This window comes from Erinaceus europaeus, chromosome 11, assembly GCF_950295315.1.
Source record: "Erinaceus europaeus chromosome 11, mEriEur2.1, whole genome shotgun sequence".
Taxonomy (NCBI): Eukaryota; Metazoa; Chordata; class Mammalia; order Eulipotyphla; family Erinaceidae; genus Erinaceus; species Erinaceus europaeus.
Window position 1 is genome coordinate 48110572 of NC_080172.1, and position 17842 is coordinate 48128413.

Sequence of the window (17842 nt, forward strand, 5' to 3'; positions counted from 1 at the left end):
GGCTCCAACCGGGATCCTTACGTCGGTCCTTGAGCTTTGTGCCACCTGCGCTTAACCCGCTGCGCTACCGCCTGACTCCCCTTTTTATTATATTTCTTAAGCGATCTGGAGAGAAGCCAGAGCACCACGCTGGCGCAGGCAACTCTAGGGATCCAAGCCGGATAATGGGGCATGTAGGTCCTGAGCCCTACCTGCTGAGCTATCTCCCAGGCCCTGAGATTTCCAAAGGTTCTAAAAGGGCCACCCATGTGAAGAAGGAAGCCAGGGACCGGGCTTCTCCGGGTATGAAGGGAATCTTGCGCTCCTCTATAAGAGGTGCCGCGACGGCGGGAGTCTTACCGTGTCCGCCGGCTTCCCCTTGCCCTTGTCCAGCTCGGGGCCCAGGGAGGACGGGGAAGAGGACGCGGAGGACGCAGAGCTGGAGCTGGAGCCCGAGCTGCAGGCCGCGGTGGGGTGTGCGGTCCGCACCGCCTTCTCCTGCGCGTCCACCTTGATGAGGCGGCTGATGTAAGTGCTGCAGCCCGAGCTCCGCGCGCCCCGGGGCGCCTCCTCGTCGCCGCCCGCCGCCGCGCGCGAGTTCTTGCGGCCCCGGCCCCCGGCGGCCTGGAGCAGCCCCTGCAGGCCGTCCCGGGGGGGGCCCGCGCCCCGGCCGCCCCCCAGCTCGGCCGCCGAGTCCTTGCGGCCCTTGCCCGCCGGGGCCCCCGCGCCGCCCGCCTCGCCGCCCCTGCGCAGCTTGGCGGCCGCGCCCCCGGGCCGCGCGCGCTCCGACGCCGTCCGCAGGCTCAGCGGCAGCTCCCGAAACCACTTGGCCGCCATCGGGGAGGCCCGCGCCGGGGGCCGCCGCATCCCCCGGGGCCGCCACGGCAGGGCTGCTTCCTCCCGGCTGGGGGCGGCCAACCCCACAGCCCTGTTCCCGGCCGAGCCGCACAGACCGCGGAGGCGACAGGAGTGTCCCCGGCGGCGCGACACCCCCCCGCCCCTCCCCTCAGCGCCTGGCGCCTCCCCGCCCAGATCCGGGGGCGCTGGGCCAGCGCGGGACCGCCCGGGTTGCGAGCCCCCACCCCGTGCACCCCCCGCGGCGCCCCTTCCGACGGGGCGGACTCTCGCGCTCCTCCACCCCCGAAGCGACTCTAGAGCAGGCTCGCCGCCGCCCTCCTCACAATGTTGGGGGTGCCGGCGCCCGGGTGCGCGCGGACTGCGGGGCTGGGGGGTGGGGAGACAGGTGCGGCCGCTGTGCGCAGACCCCGCCCCGGATTGGATACAGCCGCCGTCGGCCCCGCCCTGGTCTCGGGGCGCGCTGGGAGAAAGCTGGAGGCCGGGCACCGGCTGCTGGCCGCCGCCGAGGTTGGGACAGGTAAGGCTGGAGGGCTGGGGGCTGGACAGAGTGGGGCAGGGGTTAGTCTGCACCCACCTCCTCCTCCTCCACCGGGTGGCATGTGCAACGGGACAGCAGAGTGTAGGGGAGCACCTAGTGCAAACGTGAGGGGAGGATTTTCAATGAAAAGATGCCTTTGCCATTTCACCGCTCTTTCGAAGTGGCTTTAAAAAATATTTGACTGCTATATTTTTCTAATAAGAAAGAGAGGAAGAGAGAAAAAGGGACCAGAGTACTGCTCAGCTCTGGTTTATGGGCGTTGAACCTGGGACCTAAGTGCCTCAGGCATGAAAGTCAATTGCATAAATATTATGCTGTCTCTCCAGCCATATTTGTTTACTTATTTATTGGGTAGAGACAGAGTAGTTGAGAGAGAGGGAGATAGAAAAGGAGAAATAGAGAGAAAGATACTGCAACACTGCTTCATCATTTGTGAAGCTTTTTTCCCCTTGCATGTGTGAGGGTAAGGGGGTTTGAATCAGGGTCTTTGCGTGTGCACTCAGCCAGGCGTGCCACAGACCACTGCCGAAGTGATTTTGAAACATTTGCGCTTAAACAAACGCTGCTCCAGGGGCTCACCTAGACCTCCCCTTGGGCAAGTGATGCCACCGAAAAACAAGGCTTGTGATGGTAGAAGTGTGAGGTGGAGTGTCAAAAGAAACTTACATCAACAACGACAACAATAATAACTACAATAATAAAACAACAAGGGCAACAAAAGGGAATAAATAAATTAAATAAACTAAAAAAAGAAACTTACACCAGCCACACTTAAAAGTGCATCTTGACTAAAAAGAGATAATTGACACATAAAATTCACCTGTTCTAAGTACGCAAGTCACCTGTTGTGTCTGCAATGTAATTACCACTACAGTCTCATTCTAGAACATTTCTGTCATCCCAAAATGCAATGTTGTGGTGGCCAGGGAGGAGGCTAGAACACATGTGCTTTACAAACTTAAGGCCACAGGTACATTCTGAGTTGTGTCTTCTGATTTTGCTCTCTGTTATTAATAGAATAAATCTTTGTGAGTGATCCAGGTTTGAGCCTGATCCCACTTAAGTCCAGTGCCTTATCCACTGTGCCTCTTCCCAGGCTGCAGTCTCTCTGTTGTAAAGTCAGCTGACTAACCAGCCCTAGTGACTTCTGCACTTTAAGCCCTCTTGCCATGTGACCAGACATAGTCATAGGTGCAGCATCATGGCTTATATTAATGTAGTATATGTATTCGACCTTCATCCCTGTTTCTGGCACCAAGCTCCTCAAATGCTTAGGCTTTGCTTAGTGCTGAGAAGGGGCAAGATGTCTTGATGTGGTAACAATGAGATTTTGGAACACCCTGAGATGACCTCAGGCTGAGGCTACTTGCATGTTTACCCCCCTCCCTTGATGGGAGAACTGGACCAGTCAGTCTCTCAACTCTCCTGATTTTCAGCTGAGGAAGATTGGCTGGAGAGCAAGTGATAGCCCTTGAAAGAGAATGTCACAGATCTTGACCCTCCTCTCTGCAGCCAAAAATGCCATTGTGACTTCTGATTCTGTGAATGCAGATCCCTTGGACATAGAAAGAAATCCTGTGGACCTGAGCTGGTCAAGTCCGTGCTGTTCAAGCATCAGCTGTAATTGCCAACGTTTTTTTCCCCCCTCCAGGGTTATCGATGGGACTCGGTGCCTGCATTACCTATCCACTGCTTCTGGTGGCCATCTTTTTTCCCATGGTTGTTGTTATTGATACTGTTGTTGGATAGAACAGAGAAAAATTGAGAGAGGAGGGCAAGAGAAAGATAGACACCTGCAGACCTGCTTCCCCACTTGTAAAGCAACCTCCCTGCAGGTCAGAGGGCAGGTGCTTGAACGGGGATCCTTATACCAGTCCTTGTGTTCCACACTATGTGCACTTAACCCAGTGCACTACCACCCGTCCCCCGCAAAAGACTCCATTCCTTTTTTTCATTGGATAGAGACAGAGAAATTGGAAGAGGGGATAAAGACAAAAAACAAGAGGCATGTGCAATACTGCTTCATCACTTATGAAGCTTTTCACCTGCAGGTGGGGACCAGGAGCTTGAACCTGCATCCTTGTACACTGTAATGTGTGCACTTAGCCAGTGTGCCACTGCCTAGACCCACCAATGATTTCTTCACTCCTGAGTCTTATGAAGCCTCTGTAAAGCCCCTGAAGACAGACTGGAGAGACAGCATAGTGCTTTTGCAAATGACTCTCAGTCCTGAAGCTCTGAGGCCTCCAGTTCAGTCCCTAGCACCACCATAAGCCAGAGCTGAGCAGTGCTCTGGCAATAATAATAAAAGCCTGTTTCTATTTAGCTGGCCTGGGGGACACTAATTTAGTAATGCAGTGTTTCTCAGAGTGCTACAGACTGAGAAGGTGGGTATCACTGGAATCCCACATGACCAGGTGGCATGTGACAGCCTGGCTTTCCACTAACTGTGGCTCTTTGATCTTGCAGAACAGACCCTCTGTTGGGAAGAATTTGCAGCATGTAAGTGACTTCCCTTTACTGATAAACTCATCTCTCTTCTTTCTCCTTTTCCTGCCTCACCAAGGGCTTCCCTAAATCTAGCATGTCTGTCTAACCCTGACTGATTTTAACCCTCCCATCCAAGTACTAACTAGGCCCGACCCTGCTTAGCTTCCAAGATAAGGCATGCTCAGGGTGATAGGGCTGTAGACTGATTTTAACTGTAAATGTGCTTTCACTATAGCAAATGTTTCAATTGCCACCAAAGTTTATTGCTGGGGCTTGGTGCTGGCACTTTGAATCCACCATTCCCAGCAGCCATCTTTTCCCTTTTTTTTCTTTTCTTCTATTGTGTTGAAATGACAGAAAGAAATTGAGATGGGATGGGGAGGTAAGGGGAGAGAAAGATAGGTACCTACAGGTCTGCTTCACCACTTGTAGGTGCACTCCACACTGCAGGTGGGGAGTGGAGACATGAACACAGGTCCTAGGTCCTTGATAACATGTCCACTCAACTGGTGGTGCCACTGCCATGCCCCTACCACTAGCAACTTTAAAGGTCCAGTGGAGGGCTTCCTGTCCTAGAACCTGAATCTGAGGGGAGTGGGGAGGCAAAGGAGTGTGGACACTCATGAAGGACCCTGCTTCTCATGCCAGTTGGGGTTCAGGGAGGTACAATGTAGAGGTCTGTATCTGGCAGGGCGTGGAGCGACTTCCGACCTGCTGCGAAACTGTCTGGGAAGCATGCTGTGTGGGAGAAACAGAAATCTCCAAGTGAGTCCCCCTTGGGGTTGGGTGGTGCTGGGACCCCAGTCTGCTAGCCTGGAGCCCAGATGAATCTAGAACCTTCCCTCACTAATCAGAAGATAGTCTTCCTGTATAGCTGAATTACTGTGAAGTAAGAAGCAAGTACTAGCGATTAACCATGGAAGTGTCTTTTGAGTGTTCCTTCCCTACCCCAGGAGCAACCTGCTGAATTATTCCAATTGACTCAGAGAACCCCAAATGACACTGAAGGGAAGGTAGGGGTCCTTAGTGGGTATAGCCTGTGTTAAGTAGAAGGATGTCTCCCACCCCTTCATGTCTCTACAACAGCTCCTGCAAACCCGACACTGGAGGCTGTTGTTGCTTTTCACCTTTTTTTAATTCTTAAAAAAAGGTTATCGATTAGATAAAGACAGACAAATAGAGAGGAAGGGGGAAGACAGAGGGAGAGAAAAAGAGATACCTGCAGCACTGCTTCACTGCTTGTGAAGCTCCTGTGCAGGTGAGGACCAGGGTCTTGAACCCGAGTCCTTGCATACAGTAACGTGTGCACTCAACCAAGTGTGGCAGCACCTGACTGCCCTACTTTTCACCTTCTTTAGTCAAAACAAGAATCTACTTTGGATTTCTTTTTTTTTTTACCAGAGCTTTTTCTTGCTGGAATTTTGCACCCGTATAATTTCAGTGCTCTCAGGATTCCTTTCCTCTCAGGTAGTTAGAGACAGAGGAGAACAGAGAGGAGAAACACCACAGCACCACTCCACCAATTATGAAACTTCAGCATTGCATGGTTCTCTCCCATGTGGTGGCCCAGGGCTCGAACCAAGGTCCTCACTGCATAATCAAGTGTGCATTCTCTAAGGTGAGCCCTCTCCTGGCCTCTTGGATTTCTTTTATTATTTTTTCCTGTTAGCAAAATCAGATAACATAAGTGAGTTTCAGCAAAGTTGTGTAAAGTGAGCATTTGAAAAGCAGGGGTGACCTGCATCCAGTTTTCTGTTCAGTGGTGGATCTTGGGGCCTGTCCCTAGTTAACCTTGGGGACCCTGGTTCCTGGTGAACTGCCACCTGGCCAGCAGGCCAGCTCCAGCTTTGATGACTGTAGTTTCCACAGCCAGCAGCCACCACTGGGCTGTAGTTGTCATCTGAGTATCTGCTGAGTGACTAAGCACATGTCTTCAGTAGGGATGTTGGCAGTGTGTATGCTTTAATAGCAAAGAGTATGGCACTTATGTGTTTTAATATCCCAGAGTCTGCTACCCTGGTTCCTGCCTTTTTATCTGTTTTTCCCCCCTTATTAGGAATCAAGAATCGAGAGACAGAGATATACGTGGGCAACCTTCCCCTGGACAGCTCTGAGGTACTCCTGTGTCTTAGCACCTTGGTCCCTCTGTCCACTCAGTCACCTATTGGTGACACTCTTTTCTTACCAGTTCTGTGATTGTGCCAGCAGCCACAGGGTGGGAATGGGGGTGACCAGCATTTGTCATGTGTTTGGGCTTTCCCAGTCCCGGCACAGGCTGTTCCCTGTGAGTCTGGCTGGCTGGTTGTGCTCCTTTTTTTTTTTTTTTCTATTTTAATTGTTTATTATTACCTTTATTTGATAGAGACAGCCAGAAAGTGAGAGAAGGGGGAGACAGAGAGACAGAGAGACACCTGTAGCCCTGCTCCACAGTTTGTGAAGCTTCCCCCTACAGGTGGGGACCGTGGTCTCAAACCTGGGTCCTTGAGCTTAGTACTATGTGTGTTCAACCAGGTACACCACCACCTGGTGCCTGGGCATGCTCCTCCTTGCCCCACTTTGAAAGGAGGTTCATAGGCAAGGTGGCTTCTTTTTTTTTTTTTTTTTTTCTTCCTCCAGGGCTATTGCTGGGCTCGGTGCCTGCACCATGAATCCACCGCTCCTGGAGGCCATTTTTCCTCCTTTTTGTTGCCCTAGTTGTTGCAGCCTTGTTGCGGTTATTATTGCCATTGTTGACGTTGCTTTGTTGTTGGATAGGACAGAGAGAAATGGAGAGAGGAGGGGAAGACAGAGAGAGAGGGGAGAGAAAGATAGACACCTGCAGACCTGCTTCACCGCCCATGAAGCAACTCCCCTGCAGGTGGGGAGCCGGGGCCTCGAACCGGGATCCTTACGCCAGTCCCTGTGCTTTGCGCCACATGCGCTTAACCCACTGCGCCACCGCCCGACTCCCGCAAGGTGGCTTCTTATCAGTGAGGGATCTTGGTGTAGAGTCCAACTGTGGATCCTTGGGTTGGAGGGGAGCTTTTAAGTCTCAGCTGGAAGGGGACACCCATCACACTGGGAAATGAACCAGCTTACTGAGTTGATCATGTGTTTAAGACTATGTAAATGAACATTTGTTATGCTTTGTTTTCTCATTTTGTTTCTGGCCCTTCACCTCTTTGGGTTGACTTTTGCAGAGGGCCAGAGGGGAGAGGTAGCACCATGCTACTCCCATGTGGTGTACATGGTGAGGATGAGGGCCTCAAATCTGGGTCATGTGCAAGGCAAGGCCAGTGCCCTCCAGGTGAGCTATCTTGCTGTCCCAGTTTTTTTTTTAATGTTTTTTAAAAATTTTTATTTATTTTCCCTTTTGTTGTCCTTATCTTTTTATTGTTGTTGTAGTTACTATTGTTGTTGTTATTGATATCATCATTGGATAGGACAGAGAGAAATGGAGAGAGGAGGGGAAGACGGGGAGAGAAAGATAGATACCTGCAGATCTGCTTCACTGCCTGTGAAGCGACTCCCCTGCAGGTGGGGAGCTGGGGGCTTGAACCGGGATCCTTATGCCAGTCCTTGTGTTTTGTGCCATATGCGCTTAACCCGCTGCGCTACCACCCAACTCCCATTGTCCTAGTTTTTAACTTATAAAATCAAGATGTTAATTTATCTAATAAAAGAGAACAGAGCCCTGCTCTGTGGTGCTGGGGATTGAACCTGCAGCTTCATGCTTGCAACCCTGTTCTGTGCCTGCCAAGCCACCTCCCTGGTCACAGACCTGTAGTCAAAATCTACCTAAATTGGAAGATCAGAGCCACAAACTTGACATACTTACAAAGTAGTATAAGTCTTCCATAATAAATGCATATGAAGTCCAGATTGAAGAAGAGAAGTATGACCTATGGAATTAACACATTCCTGACTTAGTTATTTGTGTATATATCTATTTTGTCACCATGGCTATTATTAGAGACCAGAGCCTGCAGCTTTCCCCCTTTTCCCTCCTCTTTTATTATTTTTGATCTAGGGTGAGAGAGACATAGGAGGAATGAGAGGAGGGGAGACACCTGCAACATTGCTCCACTCCTCCTCAAACTTCTCCTCAGCAGATAAGGGTCTGGGACCTGAACCAAAGGCCACTGTGCTTTCACTGAACAGATGGGGAAAGTTTTTTCCAGAGCAGGATACCTGGAGTCTGTCAGACTAGCTTCGCGAGCGGAGACAGACGACCAGGGACTCATGGTTGAGGCAGTATCTCTTTATTCATGCAGGACGCAGCAGAATCTAAGCCGAGCTAGACTAAAACTAACTACTATATTTGAGAACTATTCTGTCCTTATATATACTGGCCAAGTAGGGTGGAAACAGGATGTGACATAGAGAGGGTGGAGCGAAAAGTGACTGGTGCAAATCAGGGTGTACTACGAGAGGGGGCAGAGCAGAAACACATCATGAACCAGTGGGGATTAAAACAATGCCCTGCAGTGGTTATGTAAATAGAATAGAGTGGTTATGTAAATTGAATACAGTGTTAAGCAGGGGGTATTAAACCAATGAAACAGAAGGGGTTTTTAGAAGCAGAATTAGAAGCATACCAACAGAGTCATGTACTGGGACATTTGTAGGTGGGGTGATGAGGTATTGGAGATTTGTTTCAGAGTACCAGGGACAGGATCTGTCTGGAATTGGAATTGTGGAGGCTGAATGACAAGTATCGCAAGATCTGGTATACTGCTTTCTGTTTATTCTTGAAAGTTTCCAAAGAAGATATTAGAAGTGAAGAAGAGATAACACTAGATTAAAATTGGTGGTTAAAAAAAAAGAATTGATTTATAAAGATGGTATAAGAAAGGAGAAAGGAGTGAAATTTAGTAGACACAATTGAACATAGCATGTGAACCATAGTTCACTAGTATAAAACTTTATAATTAGGGCCAATGAACTAGTTCCCTTGGCTAGTACTCTTCTTTGTCATATGAGTGACCCAGGTTCAAACCCTGCTTCTACTGCATTGAAGGAAGCTTTGGTGCTATAGTCTCTCTCTTACCCTCTCTCTCTCTAAGAAAAAAAAAAACCTTGTTAATTAAAATGAAAGAATTATTTACTCTGCCTTGCTAAAAAGATAATCCTGTGGGTGAGAGAAAATTCTTTTCTAGAGTGACATCTAGCTCATAAATGCAGAAGAAATGACTGAATCACGAGTATTTTGTGAATAATAGTAAAATGCTTGTTTCATTGTGGCCCTCAGAGCTCAGTGGATTCTGCATATGGAATATTGAAAGATTTTGTTGGTGGTGGTGTTGGTGGGGAGGAATAAGTGGCTAGATGGTTTTCCAGTTGCTATTTTTTTTTTTTTGGTGAGGGGGAGGGGTGGTGGATTAATGGTTGGATGGTGCAAGCATCTGGGTTCAAGCTCCAGCTTCCCATCTGCAGGGGGCAAGCTTCATGAGGAGTGAAGCAGTGCTATACATCTATCTATCTGTCTTATCTATCTGTCAGTCTATCTATCTATCTATCTGTCTGTCTGTCTCTATTTCTCTCTCTCCTTCCCCTATCAGTTTCATTCTGTCCTATCAAATAAAAAATAAGTTAAAAAAGGAAAAAATAGCTGCCAGGAGCAGTGAATTTGTCTTGGAGGCACTGAACCCCAGCAGTAACCCTGGTGGCAATAAAAACAAATAAAAAATCATCACAAAAAATAAAAGAAGTTGGGGTAAAAGAGCAAGTAGACTACTACCAGACAGCTGTTGTATCCTTGTATACAGGATGGCTGACCCAAGTTCTACAATAAGTCAACTCATGGAAATGTTAGGGAATCCTCTCTCGCTCTTCCTCTCCATCTTTCTTTCTCTCTCTCTCTCTCTCTCTCTCTCTCTCTCTGTCTCTCTGTAAGTGTGTGAGTGAGGCAATTTCATTGCCTCAGTTCGATTTTTTTTTTTTCCAGCTATAATGAGGAGACCTTGTTTGGGTCCCAAGTACACAAATCCTGAAAGTGTTTTTTGTTGTTTTGTTTTTTTGTTTTTTGAGACTGCTAGTTAGTTGGTGAGGCTGCTAGTTAGTTGACAACAAGAAATTATTCCCTTTCCATGGCATTGTGTGCACTGTTGCATGGTGATTTGTGTTTACATGTGAGGCCTTTTCCAAACATTGAAGGATGAGATGCTGCTCTGCCTGGGACTTACTTGAAGAAGGGGTTGGACGGTGGCACACCTGGTTGATAGCGCATGTCACCATGTGCAAGGACCCAGCTTTAAGCCTCCAGTCGCCACCTGTGTGGGGTAAGCTTCATGACTGGTGAAACAGTGCTGCAGGTTTATGTCTCTCTCTCCCCCACCATTATCCCTCTTCTCTCAATTTCTCTCTTGTTTCTATCTAATATCAAGTATATTCATAAAAGAAGCAGCAGGGGAATTGGGCAGTAGCGCAGCAGGTTAAGCGCAAGTGGCGCAAAGTGCAAGGACTAGCTGAAGGATCCCCGTGCGAGCCCCGGCTCCCCACCTACAGGGGGTTCGCCTGGTAGACGGTGAAGCAGGTCTGCAGTTGTCTGTCTTCCTCTTCCCCTCTCTGTCTTCCCCTCCTCTCTCCATTTCTCTCTGTCCTATCCAACAATGACATCAATAACAACAACAACTACAACAATAGGGAGGCGGAGCTATGGAGCAGCAGCAACTGTGTTTCTCTCCTCTCCCGGGTCAACTAGGAATACCAAAGAAGACCACCTGGGACTGAAACAAGACAGGACTGGAACAACTTTGGGAGCCCACCAAATCACCGGTGAGTGCAAACACGTGTGGCTTGTGGACAGAGAAGCCTAGGGAGAGATTGAGTGGCTGCTAACAGCCTGGCAGTTTGCCAGTTGAAGACACCGCCTCCAGTCTCTTTCAAAAACAAAGGGACGGCTGAAGGGAAGAGAGGACTTCCCTAAGACTCACCTAATGCAACTGTGAATCTCCATTGCTGCTGCCTTCAAAAACTGGAGCAGCAGGGGGGAGGCCCTGTGCTGACACCAGGGGACAGATAACTAATAAGGAAACTCAGGAGAAGATCTCTACCTTAGTGGCCTAGTGGTGGGGCTTTGAGAGTCTTTTTGCGTAACTACTGGATTATCGCTGCCGCACCCTGCTTTATCTCTTGGTCAGGAGTCAATGATTAAGCTAAGAAGCCTACTTATAGTTTAAAAGCCCTCAGGCTCCCATATCCTACAGGGAAGAAAAAGAACAAGAGGCTTTTAAGGCACTATGCTCCAATTCAGGGATTAAAATACTATAGAAACCATTGTCAGTTTCCACAGCTGTGAACCCTTTAACTACCTTACTTAGACACAAGCCAATACAGGCAACAATGATCAGTAATTTGAAAAGTACTGAGAAAGGGACCTCATAACATACTATATAAAATGGTTAAACCAACAAGAAGAAATATTGGAGAAATGAACCAGGACAAGAGTCTAGCTGAAAGCCCCCCAAAGGTTGAACTACAAAATAGTGAGGTCAACATCCAAACACTAGTTAAGGAAATAATCACAGGAGTGAGTAAAGAGTTTGAAGAAGTGTCATCAGAAATGCAGAAACAATGAAACTCTGGAAGAAAACACTAATTATCTCAAGGTTATTAGAGAGTTGAAAGCTGAAATAGTTGAGCTAAGAACACAACTAACTGAAGAAGCTAAAACACTATCAGAACAGGGTAACAAAATAGATGAACTCCAAAAAACAGTAGAGGGGAAAGAGAATAGAATCAATGAGGCTGAAGACAGAATTAGCAAGATCAAGGACATATTAGAGACAACTAAAAAAGAAGTAAGAGATCTTAAAAAGAGATTAAGAGATTCTGAAAAAACAACAGAGACCTATGGGATGACTTCAGAAGAAATAATATACACATTATTGGCTTACCAGAGGAAGAAGGAGAGGGAGGGGAAGAAAGCATTTTTCAGGACATAATAGCTGAGAATTTCCCGAATCTAGACAACATAAAAGATATAAAGGTTCAAGAAGCCCAGAGAGTCCCAAACAGAATTAACCCCAGACTTAAAGACACATCATATTTAGAATGGAAAGGAATAAGGATAAAGAAAGGATCCTGAAGGCTGCAAGAGAAAAAGAATCACCTATAGAGGAAAACCCATAAGATTAGCAGCAGACTTCTCCACACAAACACTACAAGCCAGAAGAGAATGGCAAGATATCTATCGAGTGCTCAGTGAGAAAGGCTTTCAACCAAGACTACTGTATCCTGCTAGACTGTCATTCAGATTAGATGGAGGTATCAAAACCTTCTCAGACAAGCAACAGCTGAAAGAATTAACTATCACCAAGCCTGCCCTGAAAGAAATTCTGACAAGTCTCCTATAAACAGTCAGACGACCATAAATATGCCATCTATCAGAACACTCTAAAAATCTACAAGAATGGCATTAAAATACCTTCAGTCTTTGATATCAATAAATGTCAATGGCCTGAATTCACCTATTAAAAGGCATAGAGTAGGAAGATGGATCAGAAAACACAACACAACTAAATGCTGTCTACAGGAAACCACCTAACTCAACAAGACAAACACAGACTCAAATTAAAAGGATGGAAAACTATCATATAGGCACAAAAAAAGGGCAGGAACAGCTATTCTCATATCTGACACGGTAGATTTTAAAATCAATAAAGTTAGATGGGGATGGGTACTACTTAATGCACAGAGGATCAGTCAATCAAGAGGACTTAATAATTATTAACATCTATGCACCCAATGAGAAGCCATCTAAATAGATCAAACATCTTCTGAAAGAGCTACAGCAGTATATTAACAGCAACACAGTCATATAGGGGACTTCAACACCCCACTCTTTCAATTTGACAGATCTTCCAGGCAGAAAATCAATAAAGACATGAGGGAGCTAAATGAGGAGATAGATAAACTAGAACTATTGGACATTTTCAGAGTCATTCATCCCAAGAAACTGGAATACACATTTTACTCAAGTCCACATGGGTCATTCTCAAGGATAGACCATATGTTAGGCCACAAAGACATAATCAGCAAATTCAAGAGCATTGAAATCATCCCTAGCATCTTCTCAGACCACAGTGGAATGAAACTAATGGATAACAATCAACAAAAGATTAGTAAGGGTCCCAAAATGTGGAAGCTCAACAGTACACTTCTTAACAACTACTGGGTCAAAGAGGAAATCAAGGAAGAAATCAAAATGTTTCGAGTGTTCAATGAAAATGAAGACACAAACTATAAAAATATTTGGGACATAGCTAAGGCAGTACTGAGAGGGAAGTTCATAGCCATACAAGCACACATTAAGAAACAAGAAAAAGCACAAATAAACAGCCTGATTGCACATCTTAAAGACCTAGAAGAAGAACAACAAAGGAACCCTAAAGCAACCAGGAGGACAGAAATCACTAAAACTAGGGAAGAAATCAATAACATTGAAAATAAGAAAACCACACACAAGATCAACAAAAGTAAATGTTGATTCTTCGAAAGAGTGAACAAAATTGACAAGCCTTTAGCCAGACTCACAAAACAAAAAAGGGAGAAGACCCAAATAAATCGGATAGTAAATGAAAGAGGAGATATCACAACAGACACAGCAGAAATTCAACATATCATGCAAGGCTTCTATGAACAATTATATGCCACCAAGCTAGAGAACCTGGAAGAAATGAATGATTTCCTAGATACCTACCAACTTCCAAAACTAAGTAAAGAGGAAGTAGATAACATGAACAGACCCATTACAGCTAATGATATTCAAACAGTTATCAAAAATCTTCACCAAAATAAAAATCCTGGGCCAGATGGTTTTACAAATGAATTCTACAAAACTTTCAAAGAAGAACTAATACCTCTACTTTCAAAAGTCTTCCAGAAGATTGAAGACACTGGAATACTCCCTGCCAGCTTCTGTGAAGCCAGCATCACTCTGATACCAAAAGTTGGCAGGGGCACAACCAAAAAAGAAAACTACAGACCAATATCTCTGATGAACATAGATGCGAAGATATTGAACAAAATTCTAGCCAACCGGATACAGCAATATATCAAAAAGATTGTTCATCATGACCAAGTGAGGTTTATCCCAGGCATGCAAGGTTGGTTTAATATATGTAAATCAATCAACATGATCTACCACATCAACAAAAGCAAGACCAAAAACCACATGGTCATATCAATAGATGCAGAGAAAGCCTTTGACAAAATACAACATCCCTTTATGATCAAAACACTACAAAAAATGGGAATAGATGGAAAATTCCTGAAGATAGTGGAGTCTATATATAGCAAACCTACAGCCAACATCATACTCAGTGGTGAAAAACTGGAAGCATTTCCACTCAGATCAGGTACTAGACAGGGCTGCCCACTATCACCATTATTATTCAACATAGTGTTGGAAGTTCTTGCCATAGCAATCAGGCAGGAGCAAGGAACTAAAGGGATACAGATTGGGAGAGAAGAAGTCAAACTCTCCCTATTTGCAGATAACATGATAGTATACATAGAAAAACCTAAGGAATCCAGCAAGAAGCTTTTGGAAATCATCAGGCAATACAGTAAGGTGTCAGGCTATAAAATTAACATTCAGAAGTCAGTGGCATTCCTCTATGCAAACACTAAGCTAGAAGAAATTGAAATCCAGAAATCAATTCCTTTTACTATAGCAACAAAAACAATAAAATATCTAGGAGTAAACCTAACCGAAGAAGTGAAAGACTGTATACTGAAAATTATGAGTCACTACTCAAGGAAACTGAAAAAGACACAAGAAGTGGAAAGATATTCCATGTTCATGGGTTGGAAGAATTAGCATCATCAAAATGAATATACTACCCAGAGCCATCTACAAATTTAATGCTATTCCCATCAAGATCCCAACCACATTTTTCAGGAGAGTAGAACAAATGCTACAAATGTCTATCTGGATCCATAAAAGACCTAGAACTGCCAAAACAATCTTTAGAAGAAAGAACAGAATTGGAGGCATCACACTCCCAGATCTCAAATTGTTATATAGGGCTATTGTCATCAAAACTGCTTGGTACTGAAACATGAATAGACACACTGACCAGTGGAATAGAATTGAGAGCCCAAATGTAAGCCCCCACACCTATGGACATCTAATCTTTGACAAAGGGGCCCAGACTATTACATGGGGAAAACAGATTCTCTTCAACAAATGGTGTTGGAAAAAATGGGTTGAAACATACAGAAGAATGAAACTGAATCACTATATTTCACCAAACACAAAAGTAAATTCCAAGTGGATCAGGAACTTGGATATTAGACCAGAAACTGTCAGATACTTAGAGGAAAGTATTGGCAGAACTCTTTTCCGCATACATTTTAAACACATCTTCAATGAAACAAATCCAATTACAAGACTAAGGCAAGTATAAACTTATGGGACTATATCAAATTAAAAAGCTTCTGCACAGCAAAAGAGACCACTACCCAAAAGAGACTCCTCACAGAATGGGAGAAGATCTTTACATGCCATACATCAGAAAAGAGGCTAATAACCAAAATAAATAGCTTGCCAAACTCAACCACAAGAAAACAACCCCATCCAAAAATGGGGAGAGGACATGGACAGAATATTTACCACAGAAGAGATCAAAAATGCTGAGAAACACATGAAAAAATGTTCCACGTCTTTGATTGTCAGAGAAATGCAAATAAAGACAACAATGAGATATCACCTCACTCCTGTGAGAATGTCATATATCAGAAATGTAACAGCAGCACATGCTGGAGAGGGTGTGGGGTCAAAGGAACCCTCCTGCACTGCTGGTGGGAATATAAATTGGTCCAACCTCTGTGGAGAACAGTCTGGAGAACTCTCAGAAGGCTAGAAATGGACCTACCCTATGACCCTGCAATTCCTCTCCTGGGGATATATTCTAAGGAACCCAACACACCCATCCAAAAAGATCTGTATACACATATGTTCTTGGCAGCACAATTTGTAATAGCCAAAACCTGGAAGCAACCCAGGTGCCCAACAACAGATGAGTGGCTGAGCAAATTGTGGTAGTATACACAATGGAATACTACTCAGCTATAAAAAATGGTGACTTCACCATTTTCAGCCGATCTTGGATGGACCTTGAAAAATTCATGTTAGGTGAAATGAGTCAGAAACAGAAGGATGAATATGGGATGATCTCACTCTGAGGCAGAAGTTGAAAAACAAGATCAGAAAAGAAAACACAAGTAGAACCTGAACTAGAATTGGCGTATCGCATGAAAGGAAAAGACTCTGGGGTGGGTGGGAGGGAGAATACAGGTCCAAAAAGGATGACAGAGGACGTAGTGGGGGTTGTATTGTTATATGGAAAACTGAGAAATGTCATGCATGTACAAACTATTGTATTTACTGTTGAATGTAAAACATTAATTCCCCAATAAAGAAATTTTAAAAATAACTACAACAATAAAACAAGGGCAATAAAAGGAAATAAATAAATATTTAAAAAAAGAAGCAGCAACAGCTCTGGTAATACAGGTCAAACCCAACCCCTATCACGTTGAGGGAAGGAAGCTTCAGTGCTATGCTCTCCTTAATTCTCTCTGCCTCTGGTTCTGTCTTTAAAAAAGCCCTACCCCCTTCCAAAAAAATACTCTGGTGAATGAGGTGGAGAGGCAGATGGCAGTAGATGGTGGTAGAGAATGCTCTTGGGTGTGTGTGTGGGTCACTGTGAGTTCTGTTTTCATGGCTGTTGGGTATTTTTTTCTAGCCGAGGTTGGACAGATCCAGAATCCAAGCGATTTCCAGCAAAGTCGCCTCTTACAGGGTCGTTGCTCTGCTCCTCTTAGTGCCTTCCCCTCCAGCCCTTGATCCTCTTAGTCTAGGCTCAATGGGGCAGCTCCAGGAACCCCCTTGGACCTTAGGCATGTCATTAATGTCCAGCTCAGAAAGCTCCCTGTCCCCTGGGAAGGGCAGCTGTACACAACAAATGCCACCTTTTCATCTGAGTGCCTGCCCAGCCACCCCCAACCAAGTTATTGCCCCCCCCCCCCAATGATGCCCCTCTGTCTCCTTCATGCTGTCACTGTGGGACTTAACATGCAGAGTGCTTATTCAGCTTATATCTCCCTCACCCCTCAAAAGCAATAAACCCCAGGAGAGGTGAGTTTCTCTACTTTGCTCTTTGGGGATGTAAGTCACTTTCTAGCACAGAGCAGGTACTTAAGAGCTGGTTGAGTGAATGAGGAAGTGAGAGCAGCCTGTTCCAGGACTTTTGTCACAAAGAAGGGAAGCAGGACAGTGGCAGGAGTAGGGTATGGGATTAAGACTGTTAAATACTTGAGGGCTAGCAGGTGACTCATCTGGTAGAGTGCACACATTGCCACATGCAAGGGCCCAGATTCAAGCCTGGGTCACCACATTGCATTGCCTACAAGGGGGAAGCTTCATGAGCAGTGCTGTGGTGTCTCTCATTTTTGTACTTCTCCCCCTGTTAACTCTCTTGCGCTCATCTTCTATCAAAAAGTGAAGTTGGAGGCTGGGTGGTAGTGCATCAGTTCCGCACATGTTATCGCCATTCGCAATGACCTGAGTTTGAGCCCCTGCTCCTCAGCTGCAGGGGAGGATGCTTCATGAGTGGGCGAAGCAGGTCTACAGGTCTTTCTCCCTATTTCTCCATCCTCTCTCAACTTCTCTTTATCTTACCAAATAAAGTAGAAAAGAGGGAAAGAGAAGGAAGGGAGGGAGGGAGGAAAAATGGCTGCCAGCAGTGGTGGATTTGTAGTGCCAGCACCAAGCCCAAGAGACAACCCTGGTGGCAAAGAAACATAAGGAAGAAAAAAAAAAAGATGGTACTTAAGAAATAAGAGGGAAGGGGGAGATAGAAAGGGAGGGAGAGACACCTGCAGCACTACTTAACTGCTCATGAAGCTTCCTCCTGCAGGTGGGGACTAGAGACTTGAACTCTGGCCCTTGCACGTGGTAACATGTGCTCAACTGAGTGTATCACTGCC

The 17842-nt window shown here is 45.8% G+C and overlaps 3 protein-coding genes across 3 annotated transcripts in view; 2 read left to right on the plus strand and 1 right to left on the minus strand.

Moving 5' to 3' along the window:
• The window catches only part of SHE (Src homology 2 domain containing E), a 33491-nt gene extending 32502 nt beyond the window's left edge, over positions 1–989 (minus strand). Inside the window, exon 1 of the mRNA XM_060201458.1 lies at positions 340–989. Within this exon, the coding sequence (XP_060057441.1) occupies positions 340–846 (507 nt within the window). The 5' untranslated portion in view covers positions 847–989. The remainder of the gene's footprint in view (positions 1–339) is intronic.
• IL6R (interleukin 6 receptor) overlaps positions 1–17842 on the plus strand; it is a 271403-nt gene that overhangs the window by 104473 nt on the left and 149088 nt on the right. The window lies entirely within an intron of this gene.
• Positions 989–17842, plus strand: part of TDRD10 (tudor domain containing 10) — a 49056-nt gene continuing 32202 nt past the window's right edge. Inside the window, exons 1-4 of the mRNA XM_060201459.1 lie at positions 989–1354; positions 3845–3877; positions 4557–4630; positions 5922–5980. Coding sequence (XP_060057442.1) covers positions 3876–3877; positions 4557–4630; positions 5922–5980 — 135 coding nt within the window. The 5' untranslated portion in view covers positions 989–1354; positions 3845–3875. The remainder of the gene's footprint in view (positions 1355–3844; positions 3878–4556; positions 4631–5921; positions 5981–17842) is intronic.